General features: G+C 36.5%; 1 protein-coding gene across 1 annotated transcript; it reads right to left on the reverse strand.

The window, feature by feature from the left end:
• Positions 1 to 9,064: 9,064 nt before the first annotated feature.
• On the reverse strand, positions 9,065 to 21,079 carry LOC111595862 (protein nubbin). The gene is made up of 4 exons (XM_030223367.1): positions 20,160 to 21,079; positions 14,434 to 14,478; positions 9,942 to 11,619; positions 9,065 to 9,492 (listed from the first exon to the last, which is right to left on the reverse strand). The coding sequence occupies exons 1-3, from the start codon at positions 20,290 to 20,292 to the stop codon at positions 10,043 to 10,045; spliced, it is 1,755 nt and encodes a 584-aa protein (XP_030079227.1). The 5' UTR covers positions 20,293 to 21,079; the 3' UTR covers positions 9,065 to 9,492; positions 9,942 to 10,042.
• Positions 21,080 to 21,922: the final 843 nt, after the last annotated feature.

The following is a 21,922-nucleotide window of genomic DNA, read 5'->3' on the forward strand; positions in this document are numbered from 1 at the left end:
GATTTTCCATTTATAAATTTATAAGAAATCAATTTATGTCATCATTATAACTATTCCTCAAAATAATTTATTTGTTGAGTTTAAATTTATCTTTAAAATTGTGCCTGTAGTCCCTGAAGTCCATTTTAAGATCGAAAAGGAAAACAACTCAAATTGCATTAAAGTTTTTAGTTTTTAATACTTTCTACTTAAGCACTAAGAACTCTTCGATACCCAATCATAAATATAACCCGAAACGTCTTTTAAATAGGCCCCGCGAGACAATCCTTTATGGCTTGGTTTTTGTTAAGCCATTCAGTAGCTGGCACAATTCTCTTTCACCACATGTTATGCCACAACTGTGCTCCACACTCACACACACACGCACAGAGCGCTTATTAAAACCTTTCAACACGCGCCAAATGTCATAATAAATTTAACAAGAAGAAAATCAAAAGGGGAGAGTATTATACGAACACCCTCGCATTGAGTTTGTCAGTGTTTAAGTGTTACGTTTTCCTTGGCATTGGGCGAATGACAAAGCACTTTTGATATGATATAACATAGGCGAGGGCAATAAAGGCGATCGCGATAAGGATCGGCAGCGGAATACAAAAGGACACGCCACTGAAGAAATTAAAAGGAGACGCCTTAAACGCTGCGTTTAGCGGGGTTGCAGCAACTAGAGTAGAGTGGAGTTTCAGGGGCTCGAAGAACAAAAGGACAATTGAGTGGGTAGGGTTATGGTTATGGCCATCGATAGGGTCTCTAATATATAGACAGCTATAGGGGCCGTAAGCGTGCCAGGCACGTATGAGGGTAGTTGATTATGAGAATGACCACAGAGCTGATGATCATGATGATCATCGTGATGCTGCTGCTATACGGATACTCGGAAAGGTGTGGGCTGACCTCGATTGGCATTTAGTCCAAGTGCATTGACGCCTACACACATAATTGTCTATAGCAAAAACCAACTGCTGCCCAATGAATGCAGTTGTCATGGCATTTTTCACATGAAAAGGACCAACATCATAAATCACGAAAGAGATAGAACGGCAAAGAGCGCGAGAGCGAGAGAGTGAGATCTGAAATTTTTGCACCTGGAACGCTGGTGGGCGAGCGCAGTTCAATGAGTGCGTCGCTCTCGCTTTGCTAACAAAAATTACTCAACAGTGGCTGCCGCATTTTTGTTGCCTGCACGCTCCATTTGACAAAAGCAAAACTCGAAAATTTAGAAAATAAACAATTTGATGACTTTATTTAATTTTTATAGCACTCGACAAAAGGCGGCAAAGCGCTGCGTTTTCCTCTTCATTGTTCGCCATTTGGCACACTCCATGCAATTTTCTTTGCCATTGTCCAGCGACCGAATATAGTTAAACACAGTTTTGTCCGCTCTCCCCTTGGCTTGGCTCAAAAAGTGTTTGCCAAAAACTAAATGCAAGCGCCTGCAATTGCTGCCGGAAGCGCACATTTCGGTTGTCTACTGTAGACTGATTCAAGACGGGAAAATTCTAGTCCAAGTCGAATGCTGATCAATTTTATAACAATACAATTTTATTTGTTTGACATCTGATTTTACCAGGCAATGCGCGGCTTAAATTAATTTATTCGTATGGACCAAGTTGCTTCAGATTTTGGTAAAATGCGAAAGGACCTTCTCTTATTTATCTATCTTATCTTTCTTGATTATTGAATTTTAATTCTTTTATTTCACTGAATTTATTTACTACGTGAAAATGTATGTATCGGAAATTTCGCAATTTCCTTATTATAAATAAAAGTGGATTATTTGACTAATTTTTGAGTCGAACTTTTTGTTGAGTTTGTGTGTAATAAAAGTACAGAATGATCTTCTCAGGCTTCAGGGTATGTGCTAGTCGAGCACTCTCGATGAGAGCCCTGTTTTATGATATACCATAGTTTGTCAATAATTTAGATTAAGGCTCAAATATATAATTTATTTTTAAGCCAATTTCCTTTAAACTAATTTTCTTTAAGCTAATTGTTTTTATCATCTTGAATCAAATTTTTGAACTGCATTTTGGATTAAGAAAATTTTACATAATCCCTGATTTGACTTTTTTAATATTATATTTTTTTTAATATTTTTTACTCAACCTCAGCTTCAAATATCTTTTCTTCAGCCTTAGTTTCAGCTTACAACAGCGAAAAATCAGTTTAAGTATCAGCTGAAGATCATTTTATCAAGCAGTTCTATATATTCTAGTTCAACTTCAGTGTGACAATTGTGAATACTAAATACACAATTCACAATCAGACTGACATTCGCAGCTTAACTACGTGACGCCAGTTGGCAATTAAAAACGCAAATTTTGCCATTGTCTTAATTTAAATAAATTAAATTTTATGACACTTTACTGCTACTGCAGTTGCAGTTCGATGTGCTGGCTCTTGAGCCTTTAATTGGCTTCATGTGCACCGCCAGCAAAAGTTCTCAGTTCTCGATGCTCGATTCTCAAGTGTGGGAAGCATTTAAAAAAGTGTTATTACGTATAATTCATAATTCACAGATTTTGACTAAGTGAACTTTAAAATTATTGAATATTCTAATATTATCATATATATCTTATGCAATCATGATACTTTCTGCCTTGCATGCTCTTTGGCTACTAGTTCCAGTTCTGGTTCTTGTTCTTCAGGCACACTCATCCCAAACCAAATTTAACCCCCATTTTGTTGTCTTCGCGTTCGTTTCTAATCCAAAATGTTATTCACTAATTAGCACAGTATGCTTGAGATATATGTTTTTTGTAATGCAAGGGGAAGCAAGCTCTTCTACCCGCTTCTCAGCCAGCCAAATCGTAGTAGCCACTGACCATAACCATGGCCCCTTGCCAAAACAATAATCGTAACTACGCCCATTTCGCACCAGGCTCTTATGTCTGTGCTTGTGTCTTTCTTGATTATTGCAATCATAAAATGTATATTTGTTCGCTTTGATGAAGTTTTCTATTAACACGATTTGGCTGCCTGAAGATCCCCACAGATATGAAGTAGCTAACATTATTTTATTTCCTTCTACAGTTTTTCATTTTTTCTTCAACTTGGCTTCAACAATGTTTTTAACAAGACCTGATCGTTTCTGGCATAATGCATTACGCCCCATCTTCATATAGAATTTTACTGTCAGTTTAAAACTTGTGCTGCACAGTGGGACAAAGCTGACCGAAAATAAATTCTAATGAGAATGCTAATGAACATTCGTATAATAATAATAACGAATATTATAATGAATATGATAAAGATGATTATGATGATGACTACAAGGATCATGAATACAATAATGATCATTATAATGATAATCAGATGATGATGACGATCATAAGGAATATGATAGATTGAGTGATAAAGACAATACGAATAATAATGATCATGATAATGATAATGATAATGATAATGATAATGATAATGATAATGATAATGATAATGATAATGATAATGATAATGATAATGATAATGATAATGATAATGATAATGATAATGATAATGATAATGATAATGATAATGATAATGATAATGATAATGATAATGATAATGATAATGATAATGATAATGATAATGATAATGATAATGATAATGATAATGATAATGATAATGATAATGATAATGATAATGATAATGATAATGATAATGATAATGATAATGATAATGATAATGATAATGATAATGATAATGATAATGATAATGATAATGATAATGATAATGATAATGATAATGATATGATAATGATAATGATAATGATAATGATAATGATAATGATAATGATATGATAATGATAATGATAATGATAATGATAATGATAATGATAATGATAATGATAATGATAATGATAATGATAATGATAATGATAATGATAATGATAATGATAATGATAATGATAATGATAATGATAATGATAATGATAATGATAATGATAATGATAATGATAATGATAATGATAATGATAATGATAATGATAATGAGAATGATAATGATAATGATAATGATAATGATAATGATAATGATAATGACAATGACAATGACAATGACAATGATAATGATATCTTTCTCAGAAAGCTTTGATTGTATATATTTTGCATAATTTGGTTTCACTGTGCAGCAATTGCAAATGACTAAATATGAAAGAGGCATGGCATATTGTGAGGCATTAGCTTGAGTGCAGTTGTAATGAAGTAGGTGTTGCTTTTGGCTGCCTCAGCTTTAACATCAGCATTGCCATCAAGAGCTCGCACTCGCACTCACAGAGACATTGGTGCAAAGCATAATGAGGGGGCCAGAACCTGGTCGTAAATTAAATGCACAAATAATATGCATCAAGAGGCGGCCCAAACCGACGCCCACACCCCACCCCAAAGGCCAGCTAGAGAGATTGCATGTTGCACGTTGCTCGTTGCACGTTGCACGTTGCACGTTGCCCGTTGCACCGGCTGCCTTTCGAGTGTGGCACATGCAAAGTGACTGACTGGGCGCCACTTTTGCGCTTCGCCAGTCACAGACACTTCGTTATAAAACAATTAAATTTTTTCAACTGCAAAAGAACACAAAGCAAATAAAAACGCCAACAAAAACAGCTAAAAAGAGCTAAGAAAAGGAAAAATTTGCTGCCAATTACAAAATACGCTGCGCAATGCAAAGAGGCGAGCAAAATATTTACAAAACAAATTTATAATTAGTGGACGGCGGAGGCAAACTAGCAGCCACTCCCCCTCGCCTTGTACGCCCCCTCGTCGCAGGAAATGGGAAGTGGAAATTGTTGGAGGGTTTGCATGCGCGACCTTTTTTGGTATAATTTACAAATTGGCTCTAGGCGAACAGCCACATCCAGAGAACCCTAACCGCTTACCCTGAATGCAATGCAATGCATGCTAATTGCATTTGCCTCTTTTTTCAGGGTATTTTACAATTGCATAATAAAATATATCGAGTCGAAGAGAACCTTCTAAAAAAGAATAAAGAAACACCTGCAGCTATCGACATTTGGTCGAATATCTCATTAAATTTATATCTTTTTTTCGTATTTGTATTTTATATGCAGTTGCATTCATTAGGCGCACGCAAATGCTTTGCGAATCGAACGAGCAATTCATATTGTTCACAAGGTCAATATGTCTATTGGTCATATCGAGTATTGGCCAATTATATATATGGTATAAATTGATATTTGTTATGAATTGGGGGTTGCTGCTTATGAATCATAGCTGATATTGAGATATGTATTGAGAAAAGTAAATATATTAAATTTAATTTTAAATAATTAAGCTTTTGTAATGAAAATTTGATTGAATGATTGACTGATTATTTCATGAATATTTCATATTTGTTATATTATTATTTTTTGGAATTTGAAATGTTTTAAAAATGGGACTTCCAATTTAATGCTTTTGAAAATTGATTTAAATATTGCTTAAGCAGAATATAATGAAAAATATATTTTAAAAAATATTATAAGAATTTGAAAATTATTTGAAAAAATACTATAATTAATATATATTTTTTAGAGGAGATATACGATGATTGCATAAAAAATAAAATAAAATAAAATAGTCTTTAAATTTATATTAAATTATTCTTATCTGCATAAATAACTTTTAATATATAAACTATATCTAATTATACTCAATTTTAATGAGACTTTTAAAAGCTTTTACTGCAATTACTATAGATATGATAAGAGTTTCTTTTAATTATACAACAAGTTTGATAAGCTAGTTCACATACTTAGTTTAAGGCGAGTGCAACATAAATTAAAACAGTAGCTTGTAAAAATAAATATTTTGCGCCAAGTATGTAGCTCGTTTCGATAATGCAATTTATGTATGAATAGCATAGACCTCCCTCTGCCTACTGCTCTCTCAATATATCCCTCTCTCTCTCTTGGTCTCGCTGCAGAGTGCAAACCAGTTTGGGGTCCATTCAGATTTAGCGTAGAAATGCAATCCATGAAATGAAATAAATATGCAAGTAAATGCATGTTGCATATTCATGTCCACAGTTGAGATGCCAACTGTGTGCTGAACTGATAAATTAAACAATCCTAACTTTAAATGCAATTGCATTGCAAATTTTTGTGGTTGTGGCTGTGGCTGTGGCTTTGGAAAACGCGACTAGAAAGTCGCAAATGCGAAATTGCGAAATTGCGAAATGGTAAATGAGAAATGTGGAAATGGAAAAATGGCAATGGAAACAAAATTTATGCGCTGTACTCGTTAGTTTTGATGTCTTTGATGCCACCTGACAGACGACAGGCCGAGAGGAAAGAGTGAAGGAAGAGACTGTGAAAATGGGCTGGGGATTAAGTACTTGTTCAGTCAAGATTTAAATGTGACAGCTAGGAAATATTTCAAACTGCACGCGCTGAAGGCCTTAATACCCTTAATAGCTTGTCAGAAATGTATATAAATTAAAAACATGGCATAAATAAATATGTGAACGTATTATAGAAGGAAATATAAATATATAGACTATATAAGGACATATTCGGTACAGCTAAAGAAACAATATTGAAGGTAATTTATATTCTATATTCTATATTCTATAGTTGGTCGATCTAAATATTTTAATTATACCTGCTATAAAGTTGCAAATAGATGCAGCTATATCAAGTTTCAAGGATTGAGCTTCAAGAGAGACGAAGATCATATAGGTAGTTGAATGGATTAATAGATATTTCGCGGTTTTCGAGAGCCAGACAAGTTGATCAGTGTACGATGACCAAATTTTTAGAATCAGCTTCAAAATTGATATAGTTCACTTGAACAGTTCAATAGATGGATAGATTCAGATAACACCTTCAACGAGCTAATCTAATTTAAATATAAAAAAATATTTTTTTGTCATCTTTTTATACTTAAACACTTCCATTATAACCATATGATATACTACGTCGATCCACTAGTAATACAAATATATATTAGTAGAAACGTTAAGTAGATATACCAAATTTTGGCATGCTCTCTCCTCAACTGATCAAGTTCACTTGGACAGTTGAATAGATGAATTGCTTTGTAAAAGTCTTAGAGGAGCTAGTCTATTAGCTATCCTATCAAAACATCTCTTTCAATATGTTACACATTTTCTAACCAATTTCGAATACTCGTCTTAGGTGAGGGCATGCAGCAAGCTTGCAGTTGGCCCACGATCCGTCAACTGGAAGCTATAATTCTCGCGTCTTGGAAATAATTAGATGCGCCTATTTGATAACTCAATGAATATTCACAGTTCTAGAAAGTTAACACTCTTGGGAATGGACCATTGGGGGTCGTCATGTGAAAGCCAAACAGATTTATGCCATACAACAAAGTAACTGCAAAGGGTCTTATAAGCCATGGACGCATTCCCAAATGCAAATTCGCGTACATTAAAAAAAGGAAGAAGATGAAAAACAGCAAAAGCCAAAACAAAAAAAATAAAAAACAAACAGCAAAATTCATGTGAAATCGTCGTCGTTGTCGTAATTACGGGCAATTTTCCATGAATTTATTAACAGCAGCCGAAATGCGCCCGTCTCTGGTAAACAGCTGATGCCCTACCTACGGCTCCAACTTGCCTTGCCCCTCGAGCAGCCCCTTAAACAAACAGACCATAAATAGTATAAATTTCCACATGACACGCGATGATAATGCGCTTTTCAAGCAAGTTCAGTCAAGTGTCTGCATCTCAAAACATCATTTGCGTACAGCTGGCAACTCTTAATTGCTCAAAGCACAAGCGACAAAGTTGCCTCTCTCACTTCGCCCCTATATGGTTCTAAAGTCAGTTAAATTTTCAGTGGCATTCTCAGCTGTTGCGCTGTGTTGAGAGTCCAAATCGCAGCGCTTTCATTTGGCAAGTGAGGCAAAGACATTGCTCGACATTTCATTGATAGCTTGTATGTGTGGGTCATCACCCCTCCCTCACGCCCGCCACACCTCCGCCGCCTTCAGGCTCTCTCCAACTACGGCCCTGTGCATGTCATGCGCGCAGCTCATCTGCATGCTCATATCTTCGTCATCTTCGGCCTCAGTTGCTTCAATTGTCTCCCCTACTGCCGGGTGTCTGTTTCTTATTAGCTGCGAGAGAGGGTCTCTTTCTGCTAATATGGGGGGATAAGAGTTGGGGTACGAGCACTGGGCAATCAGTAGGCAAAAATTCCATGAATTAATTTCAGTTTTGCATGTTGTTATTTATTAAAATTTTATTTCGCGTTTTACTCAAAGCCGCGCGCGATTCTCTTTTATAGCTGCCGCTTTTCATGCCCTACGAAATGTGCATGTGTGTGTATGTGTGTGAGCTAGTTATTTTTCATAATTTTTTTTGTGATTCTTATCATTGCGCGCTGTCAGTGTGAGCTGTGGGATGCCTCTGAATGGATTGCTTAGAAGACGCAGAGAGAAAAAATTTGAAGTAATAAAAAAAGTATTATTATTACAGAGACTAGAATAATATATTTGTATAAGCAGTTTACTCCTATTATTATTTTTAAAAATTATATAAAATATATTTTTAAATATTATTTATATATTTTATATAGTTTTTCCCCCATTTACCCTTTTCCCAACAAAGAAAACATTTTCGAAAATTTCATTGATAATTATTTTTATTTTATATTAATTAATTTTTTAATATATTTGTTTTTTTTTTTATACATTTTAAAATTCTATTAGTACATGTTGTTTTTAATATTTGTTTAGCATTTTTTATTTTTATAATTTACAATTACAAATTTTTGTGTGTTGCTGATAAATTCAATTGGTTTACAGTTACATTTTTAATTTTAGTTTTTATTTTTTATATTTTTTAAATTAAAAATGTGTTTTTTTTGTTAATTTTTATATTGTTAGTTTTGCTTGCCCATTACTACAAAGTACTACTAAGTTTATAAATAATTATTATTGTTGTGTTTAATTATTTTTTTGTTTGTTTTTATTGTTTAATTAAAATTAAAAATCATTCAATTGATTATCACAGTATTCACGAAAAAATAAATATGCTTAAAAGTTTGTAATATGAAAATTTTAAATATTTTGTTTTAAATTTTTTAGTGAAATTATTTCCTAGAAACTGTATTTTTTTTGCTGACTCGAAAATGTTACATACACTGCAAGAATAGTCTTAGGCTAAACATTACTTAAGCATTAATCATACGACATGTAGGATAGTTTCAATAAAAATTCAATGCATTTTGCTGTTCCTAATCACAACAGACAATTGCATTTATATTTTATTTCAAAATGTGGGTGATCAAATGAACTAGTCGTTGTTCGTACTGGTTCAATTGATCAGCCGCATTTCGTGCTAGTTTTCTGAATTTAATTTTATACTTTTTTTATATTTAATTCGTTATAATAAATACCAATAATAGTTAACATAAAACAAACAACGCACACATATATGTGTGTATGTGTGTATATGTGTGCGCGTGTGTATGTGTGTGTGTGCGATTGGTGCTTGAAACCGAATCAAAGTGAAGAATTATGCTAATATTTGATGTGTTTTGCGACTTTGAACCTGCAAAGAAAAGTAGAAATTGAAGGAATTGTTTAGTAAGAGATTTTAAATGAAAATAAAAAATAAAGAAACAAATTTAATATTTAATATAATAAATAAATATATTTAAAAATATATTTATTTATAAATATATTTAAAAATATATTTATTTAGGATATATATATATATATATATATTGAATTAATCAATATACAAATTAAATAAAAAATATTATTTTTATAAAACACAAAAAAGATACAAAAAACATAATTTTCATAAAAATACAATTAATAAAAATAAAAAGGGTTTAAAAAAATAAATAATTATATTAAAAAATTAAAGCCAAAACGTCAAATAAAATTAAATAATAAAAAATGATAGAAAATGTTGAAACAATAAATTTCTTATATATATATTATATTTTATATTATTAAATTCAAAAGTTAATCTCAATTAATTATTGTACACACCTGCTTTAAGTTAGTTAAGCTGTGCGCTGTTGTTCTCTAGGGTCTGCGCACATTGCACTGTGTTTGTGGCCCACTCTGAGAGCTGGGTTTGCCCTGTGTATCTAATGTAGCATGTAGGGCGACTCGTCGTCGTCTGCGCCCGTTGGACTGTCGAGCGAGGGATTGATGCGTTTCTCTTTCTGCCGGCGATTGCAGAACCAGACACGCACCACTTCCTTCTCCATGCCCAGGCGATCGGCCAGCTGGCTGATCTCCTCTGAGGTGGGCTTCTGATTGGCCATGAAGGCCTTCTCCAATGCACCACGAATCGTTGTCTCAATTGACGTACGCTTCTTGCGGCGACGTCCAATTATTTCCGGCGTGCTAACTGTGGCCTGCAAGGCAGCCGGATCGAAGACGCCGCCGGTGGCTTGAATAGTGCGATCCGCATCATCGAGCCACTTTTGGAGGAGGGGCTTTAGTTTGCACATGTTCTTGAAGCTCAGATTGAGCGCCTCGAAGCGCGAGATGGTTGTCTGCGAGAAGTCATTGCCATAGAGCTTGCCCATGGCCAGGCCCACATCGCCCTGAGTGAAGCCCAGTTTGATGCGACGCTGCTTGAAAGTCTTGGCGAATTGCTCCAGTTCCTCCAGATCCGTTGTCTCTTCGGGAGAGGGCTCACCGGCTGCACGCGCTGCAGCCGCACTGGCCACAGTCTTTGGCTGCGGCGTGGCCTGACTGTGCGTGTGGCCATGGCTATGGGCGTGCGAGTGGCTGGTGGGCGTGCTCGGTGTTAGCATGCCGCTGAGCTTTAAGCTAGCCGCCGAATTGGGTGGCGTTATCTGCAGCGGCTGATGCGGCGAACTGGCCGGACTGCGCACTGCGGCTGGACTTCTTGAATGTGGCGTCGAGCTGCGCGGCTGTTGCAACGGCGACTTGCATAGACTCAATGTTTCCTGTTGCTTCTGCAGCGCCTGCAGCTGCTGTGTGGCCTGGGCCAGCGCCTGCAACTGGCTCTGCATCAGGAACTGTGCAGCCGCCACCTGCGTAGCCAATGCCGGATCATCCTGCGACAGACCCAGCGAGCCATTGCGCAGCAGTTCCATGTAGCTATTGAATTGCTGCTGCAGTGCTACCTGTCGCTGCTGCAGCACCTGCTGGAACTGGGCAAAGTCCTGTGGCGAAATGGAGCCGGCGAGCAAAGGATTGTTCAAAGCCAAGCCGGCAGCCGCCAGCTGTGGGGAGGATAAGCCTGGCAGTGCCAAGCCAAGTCCCGGTTGCATGCTGTTGGCCACAGCAGCGGCGGCCGCTGCAGCTGCTGCCATTGAACTGGGCGTGGCGACAGTGGGCGGCAGTACTGGCGAAACGAGCGGCGCCGTTAGCTGACTCGGCGGCGTGCCCGCCGTGGATTTGACTGAATTAGCCGGACTCTGAGTGCTGTGCCGCGAATTGTCGCTGGTTAGATTAAGTGCACCGCCATTGGCATCGTCATATTCCTCATCCTGCTGCTCCTGCTTATACGCCTGCTGTAGATGATTGTGATTGTGGTTGTGATTGTGGTGGTGCGCCGGATGCGGCTGCATTGAGAGCAACTGGCGCTTAGCCTGCTGCTGGGTCAGCAACAGCGCTGGACTCAAGGGCGAGCGACAGCGATCGCTGGAGGTGCCCACACTCGAGTTGTTGTCATCACAATCGGAAGCTAAAGGCAGGAAGAGAGAGAGAAATGTTGAGGTAATTGTTGAAGTAGAGAGAGAGGGAGAGTGGAAGGGATAGGGAATTTAATGAAACTTGAAGTTAGAGTCTAGAATTTCTCACTGATTCATGGTCTTTGAAAGAATTCTAGAAAAAGCAACTGAAACGAACTCTAGAGACTGACTAACTAAATAGTTCAGGAATCACTCTGTGAACTAACTAAACTTGCTTAACAAAATCTCAATAGTATTAAAAGTTAAGGAATCTATCAAAACCCAAGCAGAACTCCATTTAAGAATCGATTATAGACAGCAAAACTAACTCAAAGCTCGACTAAATTAGGCAACTCAAACACCCCATCAGCTCAGTTGGGTCCTTTGCATAACTTGAATGTGTTTGCATAATTTTCGATACAATTTCATAGTCCGTTGAGCTCGTGTGCGTGTGCGGGTGAAAGTCCACCCAAACCACACGCAGCCCGACTCCTCCTGCTGTATAGTTTACATAGCTAGTTTACCTTTGCGTACATCAAATGGAATTCTCGTGTTTTCTTTTCATTTTGGCTGCTTTTAAGTGCCATTTTAGCATTTCAAATGCTGCGGACAAACGATTTGTATAAATTTGCTATTTCTATGCATTTTTATTTGCACAAAGGCTGCGTGAAGGGGGCGGGGTAGGGGGATGGCCACCCAATTGATTTGCAATAATATTTAAATATGCGTCAGTTCATTTCTAGCCAACAAACTTTTGCCCCTCGACTAGCAATCAAATATTGAAACCCTTTTCAATAGCAGCTTCTTTGAAGTCTAAGCCACACGCACACACACTCACACACGTTCCTCTGTTTAAATCTCAATTGTGGCATTTCCATTTGGCAAAATTTTTCCCTTTCAGCTTCAACTGGTCAGCCAGCTGGGTCCAGAAATTTTTGCATATGTTTGGACCACTGAGGCTACTTTATGACTTGTGGCTCCGGATGGTGGTTGATGCTACGTGAATTTGATGACTTATTCGGACGAGTGGGTGCACCACAGCAGAGAGGAAATTTTTTCCTTCATCTGCTTCTTCTACTACGTATGTGTATGCTGCGACTACGTGCGGCCATTTGGTATTCAGATGATGTGCAAATTCGATTTGTATGTGTTGTGTGAGGAAGTGTGCGCAGTGGCGTAGGCAGAGCAACTAAAGGGGGCTTTAGACGTAAATGGAAACTCAAATGTGTGGTAAAAAGTACAGCAAGTTAGGTCAACTAACAGCTGGGTTACGATGAGATGAATGGAACTAGGGATAGTACTTTGCTTTGGAAAATTAAAAGATTTGGCATTTTAGCGCCAATTAAGAACATTTGATGTGGGTAACTAATATACCATTCGAGTTATAATAGTTAGCTTAAAAACTGGTGCGGATTTGTAAAGAAAACTTGATTGTATTTTCTTTAAATCAGTTACTTGAATACGCTCAAGAAATTTCAGCAGCCTAGATCAATAAACAACCAAGTTACTATAGGTTGTTATAAGTAGGGATAGTTCTTTACTATGTAATAACAGCTAATGGAGTATTCTCTATGAAATATTGAAAAAAGCATGTGCTTAGCTGTTGTAGTACTCGAGTTCTATTAGTTGGTATTGCTATTGCTGGACATATTTGATAGGAATTTGATCATACTTCAATCTAGTTGCATAAGATCACAAAATATATTTATGTGAACCACATAGCTAGTTCAAGAGCTGAGTTACTTGAGTTAGCTATTTAGTAATACCCCTCTTGGCGACGCTGCTGCGCTTTTAGCCAACCAATAAAAAAAGCCAAATGGTCAGTTTGACTTGCACACACAGGGCCAATAGCTCCCACACTCGTGCATAACGGCATAATTTTTGCATAAAATATATGTAAATATGTGTTCATTCGGTAGCCAAAAGAAGGGCGCAAAAGAAATCTCAGCAGCAACTGGGCCCCACACACACACACACACACACACACACAGGCACATGAAAATTCAAATCAAGCGAAATGCTGTCAATAATATAAAAGGGAGTCCGAAAAAAAAGGTTCAGTTGCTTGGACCCTGGACCGAGCCGTGACTAACGAAGTTCGAAACGTGGGCGTGCCAAATATACATATGTATAGGGTAATATTTGATGATGATGAGGCTGATGATGTTGATGTTGATGATGATGCTGTGGTTGCCATGAAATTTGTAAAGTGTGAATTGCAAATTTTACGCAGCTCAGACACAAAATCAACGAGTTATGAATAATAATGAGTGCGAGATGAATATAATTTCAAGGAAATATATTATATATGATAATAAATATAAATTTCTTATCAATAGTACCGATAACAGCACTGGCTTCAACTGTCAGCTAATGCGCTACTTAAGAAGCTGTTAATAAGACATTAAAATTGACTTGGAGTGAGGCCGAGGTTTCTTAATTCTGTCACCCTTCTAAATCAGAGACACGCAAAGTTTTGACAGCCATTGTTTCCCTACCAATGCTACCCTAAATCCTAACCCTAACGCTACAATAGGGAAAACCCGAAAATCGAGAAACCCTAGGCGCAGCGCGTGGCCAACGAGTGCGAAGTTTTTGTGTTTTTCTGATTGCAAGGGTTGCTCGAACTACCCGTCATCTATTTATTGTCTGCCTACTGTAACTGATGCCAGTCGAGCTGAGCTGCGGCAGATGTTTTTCCATTCCAAAAATATATGTACACACATCCAAGTGGACAAATCGTAAATACTCGGACAACAGCTGAGCCCCTCTAATGGATGCTTCGTTGTTCGATTTTAAAGAGTTGCATTTAAAGTGCCAGCACTTACCATTCGATTGCAGCGGCGAAGGCGAGCGCGAGAGTCGGCTGATGTCTGCAAAGAGAGAGGGAGAAAAAGTTAGTATTTGGTTTAGTCAAAGGCAAACATCTTATTAAGCAGGCGACAGCACGTTCCAGGCATAAACATCTATAGATATATATAAGGAGAGTTTTTTTGAGTGCAGCTAAATTTAACATTTAAGTTAGGTGTCGGCTTCGGGTTCGGCTTCGTGCCTCAAATCGATATTCGATACATTTTAGCTAACTGACCAAATGGCTGCAGACAGGACACGCTGCCTGTATAAAAGGATATTTTTATGGCACACCTGGTGCAGAGAGCTCAACTCTCCACAAACCCCTCCCCTCCCCTCCCCTGCGCGCCTCATCACTTCAGTCCAGTCAATTTGAATTTGAAATTTTTTTGTGAGTTCAACTGCATTTTATGGCCACATATCGAAACGAATTTTGGGGCGCGTCTCTGTGGGCTAATTTATGAGTCTTGTGTTGGCTGTTGGCTAAGCAGCATTTTGCCGTTTTGCCATGTTGCATGCAGCGCGCAAAGTGCAATTCGTTGGCCACATTTAGCAAAATTTTTAGTATGCAATTTGCAGATTAAGCGAATGACTAATCGATAGATTGTTAAGGTGAGTACGAGCTGAAGTTTTAGATTGTGGCAACTATACATGTTTTAGATATTTTTAGGAATTTTTTTGAACATGGAACAACGTAAAATACATACGTAAATATAATATAAATATTTATTTCTATTTAATAATTTATAGATCCATCAATTGAATCTCAGAAATATATTTTCTATAAAATTTAATATGGCTCCAAAGTACAATTCATAAATAATAATATTATTTAAAAAATTAGAAACATGAATAGAACAATATTAAAAAATAAATAAGATTCAATTAAAATAAAAATGTAAATTCCTAATATTTTCTCATAAAATCTTATTAAATACAGAAAAAAAAATTATGAAAATTATAATAAATTGTTAAACACAAACTATATATTGGGCAACTATAAATTAAGTTAAGTTGATTTGTTAATTTCGAAAAGTTTGCTTATCAATTGATCAAAAAGTAAATGCCATTAATCCTCACTAAATAAGTGGGGCCATAAATTTAGTATTTGAATGGGCGAGGGAATACCCATACATTGCGTGTTCAGTCAATCCATAAAGATTAAGAACTTGTTGTGCACTCAATTGTATCAAATGGAAAGAGTTATGCAATTAGCTAAATTTTGAAAAAGATGAAATCGAGAAAACGTAAACTTAAATATTATTGTTAATTATTATGAGGAATCTAACTTAAGATTATCATAAAAGTTGATAGAAAAGCGCAAATATTTTTGAAGCATTCTCAAACTCATTTTAGACTAGATCTTCAAACGTATTAGACAATCTTAAAATCTTCATATTTCAAGCATGTTTTAGACAACTTTAATTTCTCATTCGTTTCACTTTATTCGCTTTAACTTATGCTTCCAAAGACTAAATAAATTCTGTTGCCCAAATCCTAATCTGAAACTCGTCTGCTGTCCAACTGTTGTCGCACACACAAACACACACACAGCCACGCACACTCTCACTTCTGGCACACTTTTCTCTCGCCTTTTCGTTAGCTAATTAAGCGACAACTGTTGTTGCCGCTGCTGCTGCTGCTGCTGCTTATGCCACACTTCAGCAGCAATTCAAGAAGTCGTCCACTCGAGAAAAAAAGAGGCGAGATCTGTGATCTGCGCCGATATGTGTTATGTATGTGGCATATGGGCCGTGAAAACGTGTGTGTGGACCTACCCCTGCCCCGTTCCCCGTTCCCTTTGCCCTTTCCCACTCTGGCCAGGGTAACCCAATCAAGGCGCTGCCACTTAAAACGTTTGCGAGCCAAAACTAATTTTCAAAAACTGCGCGTTAAAAGTGCCACAATAAATTATGCAACCTATTTGAAAAGCCACCCCCGCTGCCACACATGAGAGTGTGGGGGGCGACGAAAAGCAAGCAAGAAGCAGAGCGCATGCCATGCAGCGGGTCAAGCGGCAAAAGCGCAACAATAAAATTTTTCGGCAAATGAAAATGAAAAATTTCGAGGCCAAAAACTCGAAACAAATGCAAAAACCGCAGACGCAAAGCAGACGCACACAGCGGGTGAGCAAAGAGTGGGCGGAGAAAAGGGAGAGGGAGAGAAAGAGAGAGAGAGAAAGAATGAGAGGTGGAGTGAGAGCGCGCGGGTGTAATGGGAGCTGCGAAGCTGGCGAGTCTGTCGAATTGCTGAAGGAGATACTTTTGCACAATTAGTCAATGACCTCGACAGCTGTGAGAGGGACTGTGTGTGTGTGTGTATAAATATTTATATGTATATGCATGCATATATGTGTGGCACACACATCACGTGCGCAGACTGACTATCGATTGAGTTGTCGTCGTCGGAAGCTGCGTGTCTTGAACTCTTGACCCCGCTGAAGCTGTGCATGTGTGCGCGTGTGGCAAACACTGTTTGTTGTGCCTTTTGCTTTTGTGTGTGTGCAGCCAAAACAAAGCAACAAGGAGAGAGTGAGAGGAAGGGGGGGGCCAGCCAAAGTTAGTTGCAGCGGAAGTCGATTTCCGCAACGATAAACAAATTAATCGATAGTGCAGTTTGCAAAGTTGCTTTTGCTTTTATTTTATTGTTTACCTATTAGACTTAGCCATAATGGCAAACATCAGTCAACTCTATGGGATTGCTAGTTGCTATAACTTTTTATATGAAAATAGACTTTGATATATTTTTATTGATATGAAATATAGATAGATTATTTCTCTACTCTTATCTTGTAGTCCAACTGAACATTAAATCAGCACATATATATTTTAGAAACAATAATCTTGGAATATTATGTGAAATACATATATCAGATAGTAGTCTAACTTTATTCTATATATATTTCAAATTTTCTTTATTATTTGAAAACTGCTTAAATTTCCAGTTTCATTTTGTCTGCCAAATCAGCTTCAAAAATATATTTTGAATTTTTATACTAATATTTTTTACCCATCATATATTTTATTTATAATATATGATTCTAAATTTTTATAAAAATATACCATAATTTACTATATGTATATATATTTGAGTATCAGTCAAAATTTTGGATTTACCTATAAGATACGTTCTCTCCTTCTCTTAATCTGCTGTAGTTTTATATTTCAATCATAAATAATATATATTTTTTGCCTATAATAAATATATATTAATCTATTATTTTCTAATTATCTAATTCTTGTTTCATCTCGCTTTTTTCTCAACTTCTTTGTGTCTTTGAAAACTCTAAAAAATATTTCTATATTTTCTCTATTATATCTCCATTCGTGCATATTATACTATACTTAATATTCTATATAGTCAACTTTATCAATATTTCTGTTTGCATATTTGAGTTTTATTTTATGGCCATTTCGTTCTCGGAACTGGCCATAAGTGGCTAATACACACCCTCTTTCTTGACCAGTTCACTTCTGTGCGCTGATAAGAAATGTTAGCCTTGTACTAATTCTTCCTCTTCTTTGGGCTGTTATCGTGGGTTATGAGCTCATATGACGACCATGCCTAAAAATAATCCCTAACCTCAAGAGGCAGACTCAGATAGGGAGAGAGAAACCCGTGCACATTGTCGTCAATCGAACGAAGAAATCGTAGCATATTAATTTAAAACTTATTGTCGAATCGATTAATTTATTGTAAGTGGTTTGCCTATGACGAAATTTGTTTACGAAGAACTCTTTTCAGCTTCTTGTTTAATATTTTTTGTGAAGCAGAGCATTACGTGTAGTTTTCCAGTGCAGGTGTGCTTGGAGATAAGCGTTTGGAATATCACAAAAGCGAGATAAGCAAATTGCGGTCTAACTAACTATATGGAAATCATGGGACTTGGACATATTTAATCGGTTTACCAGATAAGACGAACTTTACGCTAAGAATAAGGAAAGTTTTGGTTGCAAACACGTGTGGACTTCTGGACAATATATATATATGTATTATGTATACTTGTATGTTTTTTGAAGAGCTTTGCTTATTAAGAATATTATTTCAGTGCCTTATTTTCTGGGATTTCATTTAACTATGACTCACATATTGATTTACTTATTTGCAAATAATATGAAATGCCTAATTTATGTAATATGTATTTTAAATAATTTGTTCTTACTCTCAACGCATATGAGATTAGTGTAACTTGTGCTAAGAAATTTTTTTTATATTAATTATAATAAGGCAATTTTTATTTTTTTTCATATACTCTTTTGTTTTGCTTACTCGAATTTAGATCTTTAAAAAAATTGTTTAAGAATATTTTGTTTTTAGATTTTTAATGTATTTTAGATTTCTCTGTAATGCGTTTTTAAACTACTTTTATATATATTTTTTTCTAATTGTTTTGATCTCTGATTTCTATACTTAACAACATTCTGTTAACAGTGTTGTTTAAGCTTTTACAACGTCTTTACGTTTTACACCTAATCAACTTTGTCGATAAGCAATATGAAAATCATTTTTTTTTATAAGAGGTCTAGATTTTCACATGGTCATTTTGTTGTTGTTCCTAATTCTGTTCGAGTTGTGTAAGAAATGCGTCTTTAGTAAATATTTGTTGTTCTTATTGTTGTCGTTGTCGTTGTTTTATGGCCAGCACACGTTATGGCTTGCAGTTAGTAGAGTTAGTTATAGTCGATCAGCTCAGTGCTTGGCACGACAACAAGTGCTCAACAAAGTGGGTCGAAACAGAGGCGCGAACTAGGTGACAAGCGGGTGGCTAGGCGGCAGGTGTTGGGGAATATAATATTTATGACGGATACACTTGTACGTAAATCAATTGCTGAAATACGCTCGACTTCTGGCAACAAGGGGAGTTCTGTTTTTGACCACTTGCAGCGGACGTCGCTGACTCAGAGTTGGTCATTGTAAACAAATACAATCGAGTTATTAGTAATTTAACATAAAAAGAATTGCAGATAAAAATGCGTGAAAATATATATACATATATAATAAATAATATGAATAGTGCGTAAGCTTCGCATTAAAGCCTTAGTCACTCGAATTATAATGCAAAAAAAATTTTTTTCTTTAATTTTAATAGAATTTGGTAGTAATTAAAGTAATTTTTTATGTAAATAAGAAACGGAATTTTAGCTCAATTTAAAACATATATTATTACTTAAATTAATTATAAAAATGTATATACATTTTTAAATTTGATTATGTCTTAAAATAAATTTAAATATGTTTTAAGATTGATTATATATGTATATAAACTTATGACGGAACATTTACTTTTCTTGTTTTTCTGCCTAATTTATATACTTTATAGACTATAGAATTTGATTGAGTAGTAATTTAAGAAGTTATGCATTTAGTAAATAATTAAGTAAAATAGTTTATTTAATACATTTCAAAAATTATATAAGCTTTATAAACAAAAGTACTTGAAGATGAAAATTGACTCAAATATTATTACTCTCGCTCTATATATTATATATATATTATATAAAAAATATTAACTATTTCAAATTTCAAACATTTTCTAATTAAATTTAGTCTTTTCTATTTTCATATTAATTGTATAATTTAAACCGAAGTACATAAAAATTTCTAAAAATGAATTGTAAAATTTTTCTGAGCCCTAATCAGCTTTGTCTTTATCTATGAATAGACAAATAGCATATAGCATATAGTTATCTAATCGTGAACTTACATCGATTTTGCATCATATGAACGGCAGCAACGTCTCGAGCGCTATTGTTGTTCACCTTTAATAGATCATGCTTCAAGGAATTGTTATTATCCTCGGGACTAGCTGTGCGCCAGTGTAGCTCCGACATAACCATTTTCAGATTTCAATGGATCGGTATAGGTATATGTTATATATAGTATATATATAATAGTATTATCTTGTGTTTCTTAGTTTTTTTAGGATATGTCAAGGTTCTCGCAACTAATTTGTCACTGTATTGTTTTTTGTTGTTTGGCAACACTGGCAACACTGCATAACACTTGCTTCAAAGTTTGTTTACTTTTATTATTGTTTTTCTTTTTATATTCTAATTATTTTCGCTCTTTTTCTGATTATTATTTTGTGTACTGGCTCGGTTTGTTGCGCCGGCCTGCGTGCAAACGCGTTCGTGTTTCGTTTGAAACTGACAGTCGAGCAAGCGTTGCGATGCAAAAGGACGACTCTCCACGTTTGTATCTGATGGATAATCTAGCTAGGCCTGTAGACGACAACGACGACGACGACAACGGCAACGATGATGATGATTATTGAGCTAATGATGTTGATGATGACGATGATGTTGATGTTGATGTTGTTGTTGCTGTTGATAGTGTTAGCCGGTATAACTGCGGCTGCCTATCTTTCTCTCTCTTTTTCTGTGTCTCTCTCCTCTTTACTCTGTCTGCCTCAATGCCTTCCACAGCCGGCATTGACTTTGTTTGAGTGCAAGAATTGAGTTAAAATTTTGTGTTTTTGCGCCCAAATAAAAATCTGTTTAAGTTAGGGGTGGTTTTTGCCGTTACTTAAAAAACAGCTCCTTCTACTTCTTCTTTTTTGCTATGTTAAAAAATACACACGAACGACGAGCTGCACGATGTGCTTTAGCGGAGTCAACGCGCTTAACTGGTTTTCACGTCGGCGCGCCAACTGCATTTGGCTCGACAGCAAAAAAAAGCCGCCAACGAGCGTGCGTGAGTGTATACGTGTGCGTGTGTGTGTGAGCTTAACGAACGAAAAGCGTGCGCTCTCTCGCTCGCTCGCCTGTTTGGTTGCTTACATAGAGAGCGTTTGCTTTTGCTCACTCATTATTTACCGTTCTAGGTTTGAATGCCTGTTAGAAACGCGTTCCACACACATTTCCATTCGCTGCTTGGAGAAATGAGCGTGCGCTCGCGCGCTTGAGTGTATTGGTTTGGTGAGTGAGTGAGACTGTGTTTGCATTTGAGCGTACATGAGAGAGCGAGTGTGACTGCGAGCGAGTGTGAGCAAACGTGAGTGTGTTTGTGTGTGTATGACTGCTCCAACGTTTTATACGTTTTAAAATTTTACTACAATGTCTCTTGTGTGTGTGTGTGTGGGTTGTCGGGTGGCGGGCGGCGTTCGTTTTGTTCGGCTCGGCTGCCGTTCGTTGGGATCCATTGTCTGTGCATGTGTGTGTGTGTTTGTGTGCAGTATGCGTGCGCTTGTTTGGGGTGTGGCTTAAAATTTAAATTTAGCTTTCAAATGGCGTTGGCGTCGACTGCGACGGTGTGTGCGTATGCATGCGTGTGTATATGTGTGTGTATGCATATTATTTTATGATTGGCGCACACGCCTCAAAATCTGAGTGAGTGTATGTGTGTGCGTGTGCGTGTATGTGAACTATGTAAAAATATTTTAAAGCTGCGTCGCTGCGTCGACGCCGACTGCAGCTGCGCGTAGCGCCCATTGTCGTCTGCTTTTGGCTCTTTGTTCTTCCTGCTCTC

This window comes from Drosophila hydei, unplaced genomic scaffold, assembly GCF_003285905.1.
Source record: "Drosophila hydei strain 15085-1641.00,03,60 unplaced genomic scaffold, DhydRS2 tig00000172-arrow-pilon, whole genome shotgun sequence".
Classification (NCBI taxonomy): Eukaryota; Metazoa; Arthropoda; class Insecta; order Diptera; family Drosophilidae; genus Drosophila; species Drosophila hydei.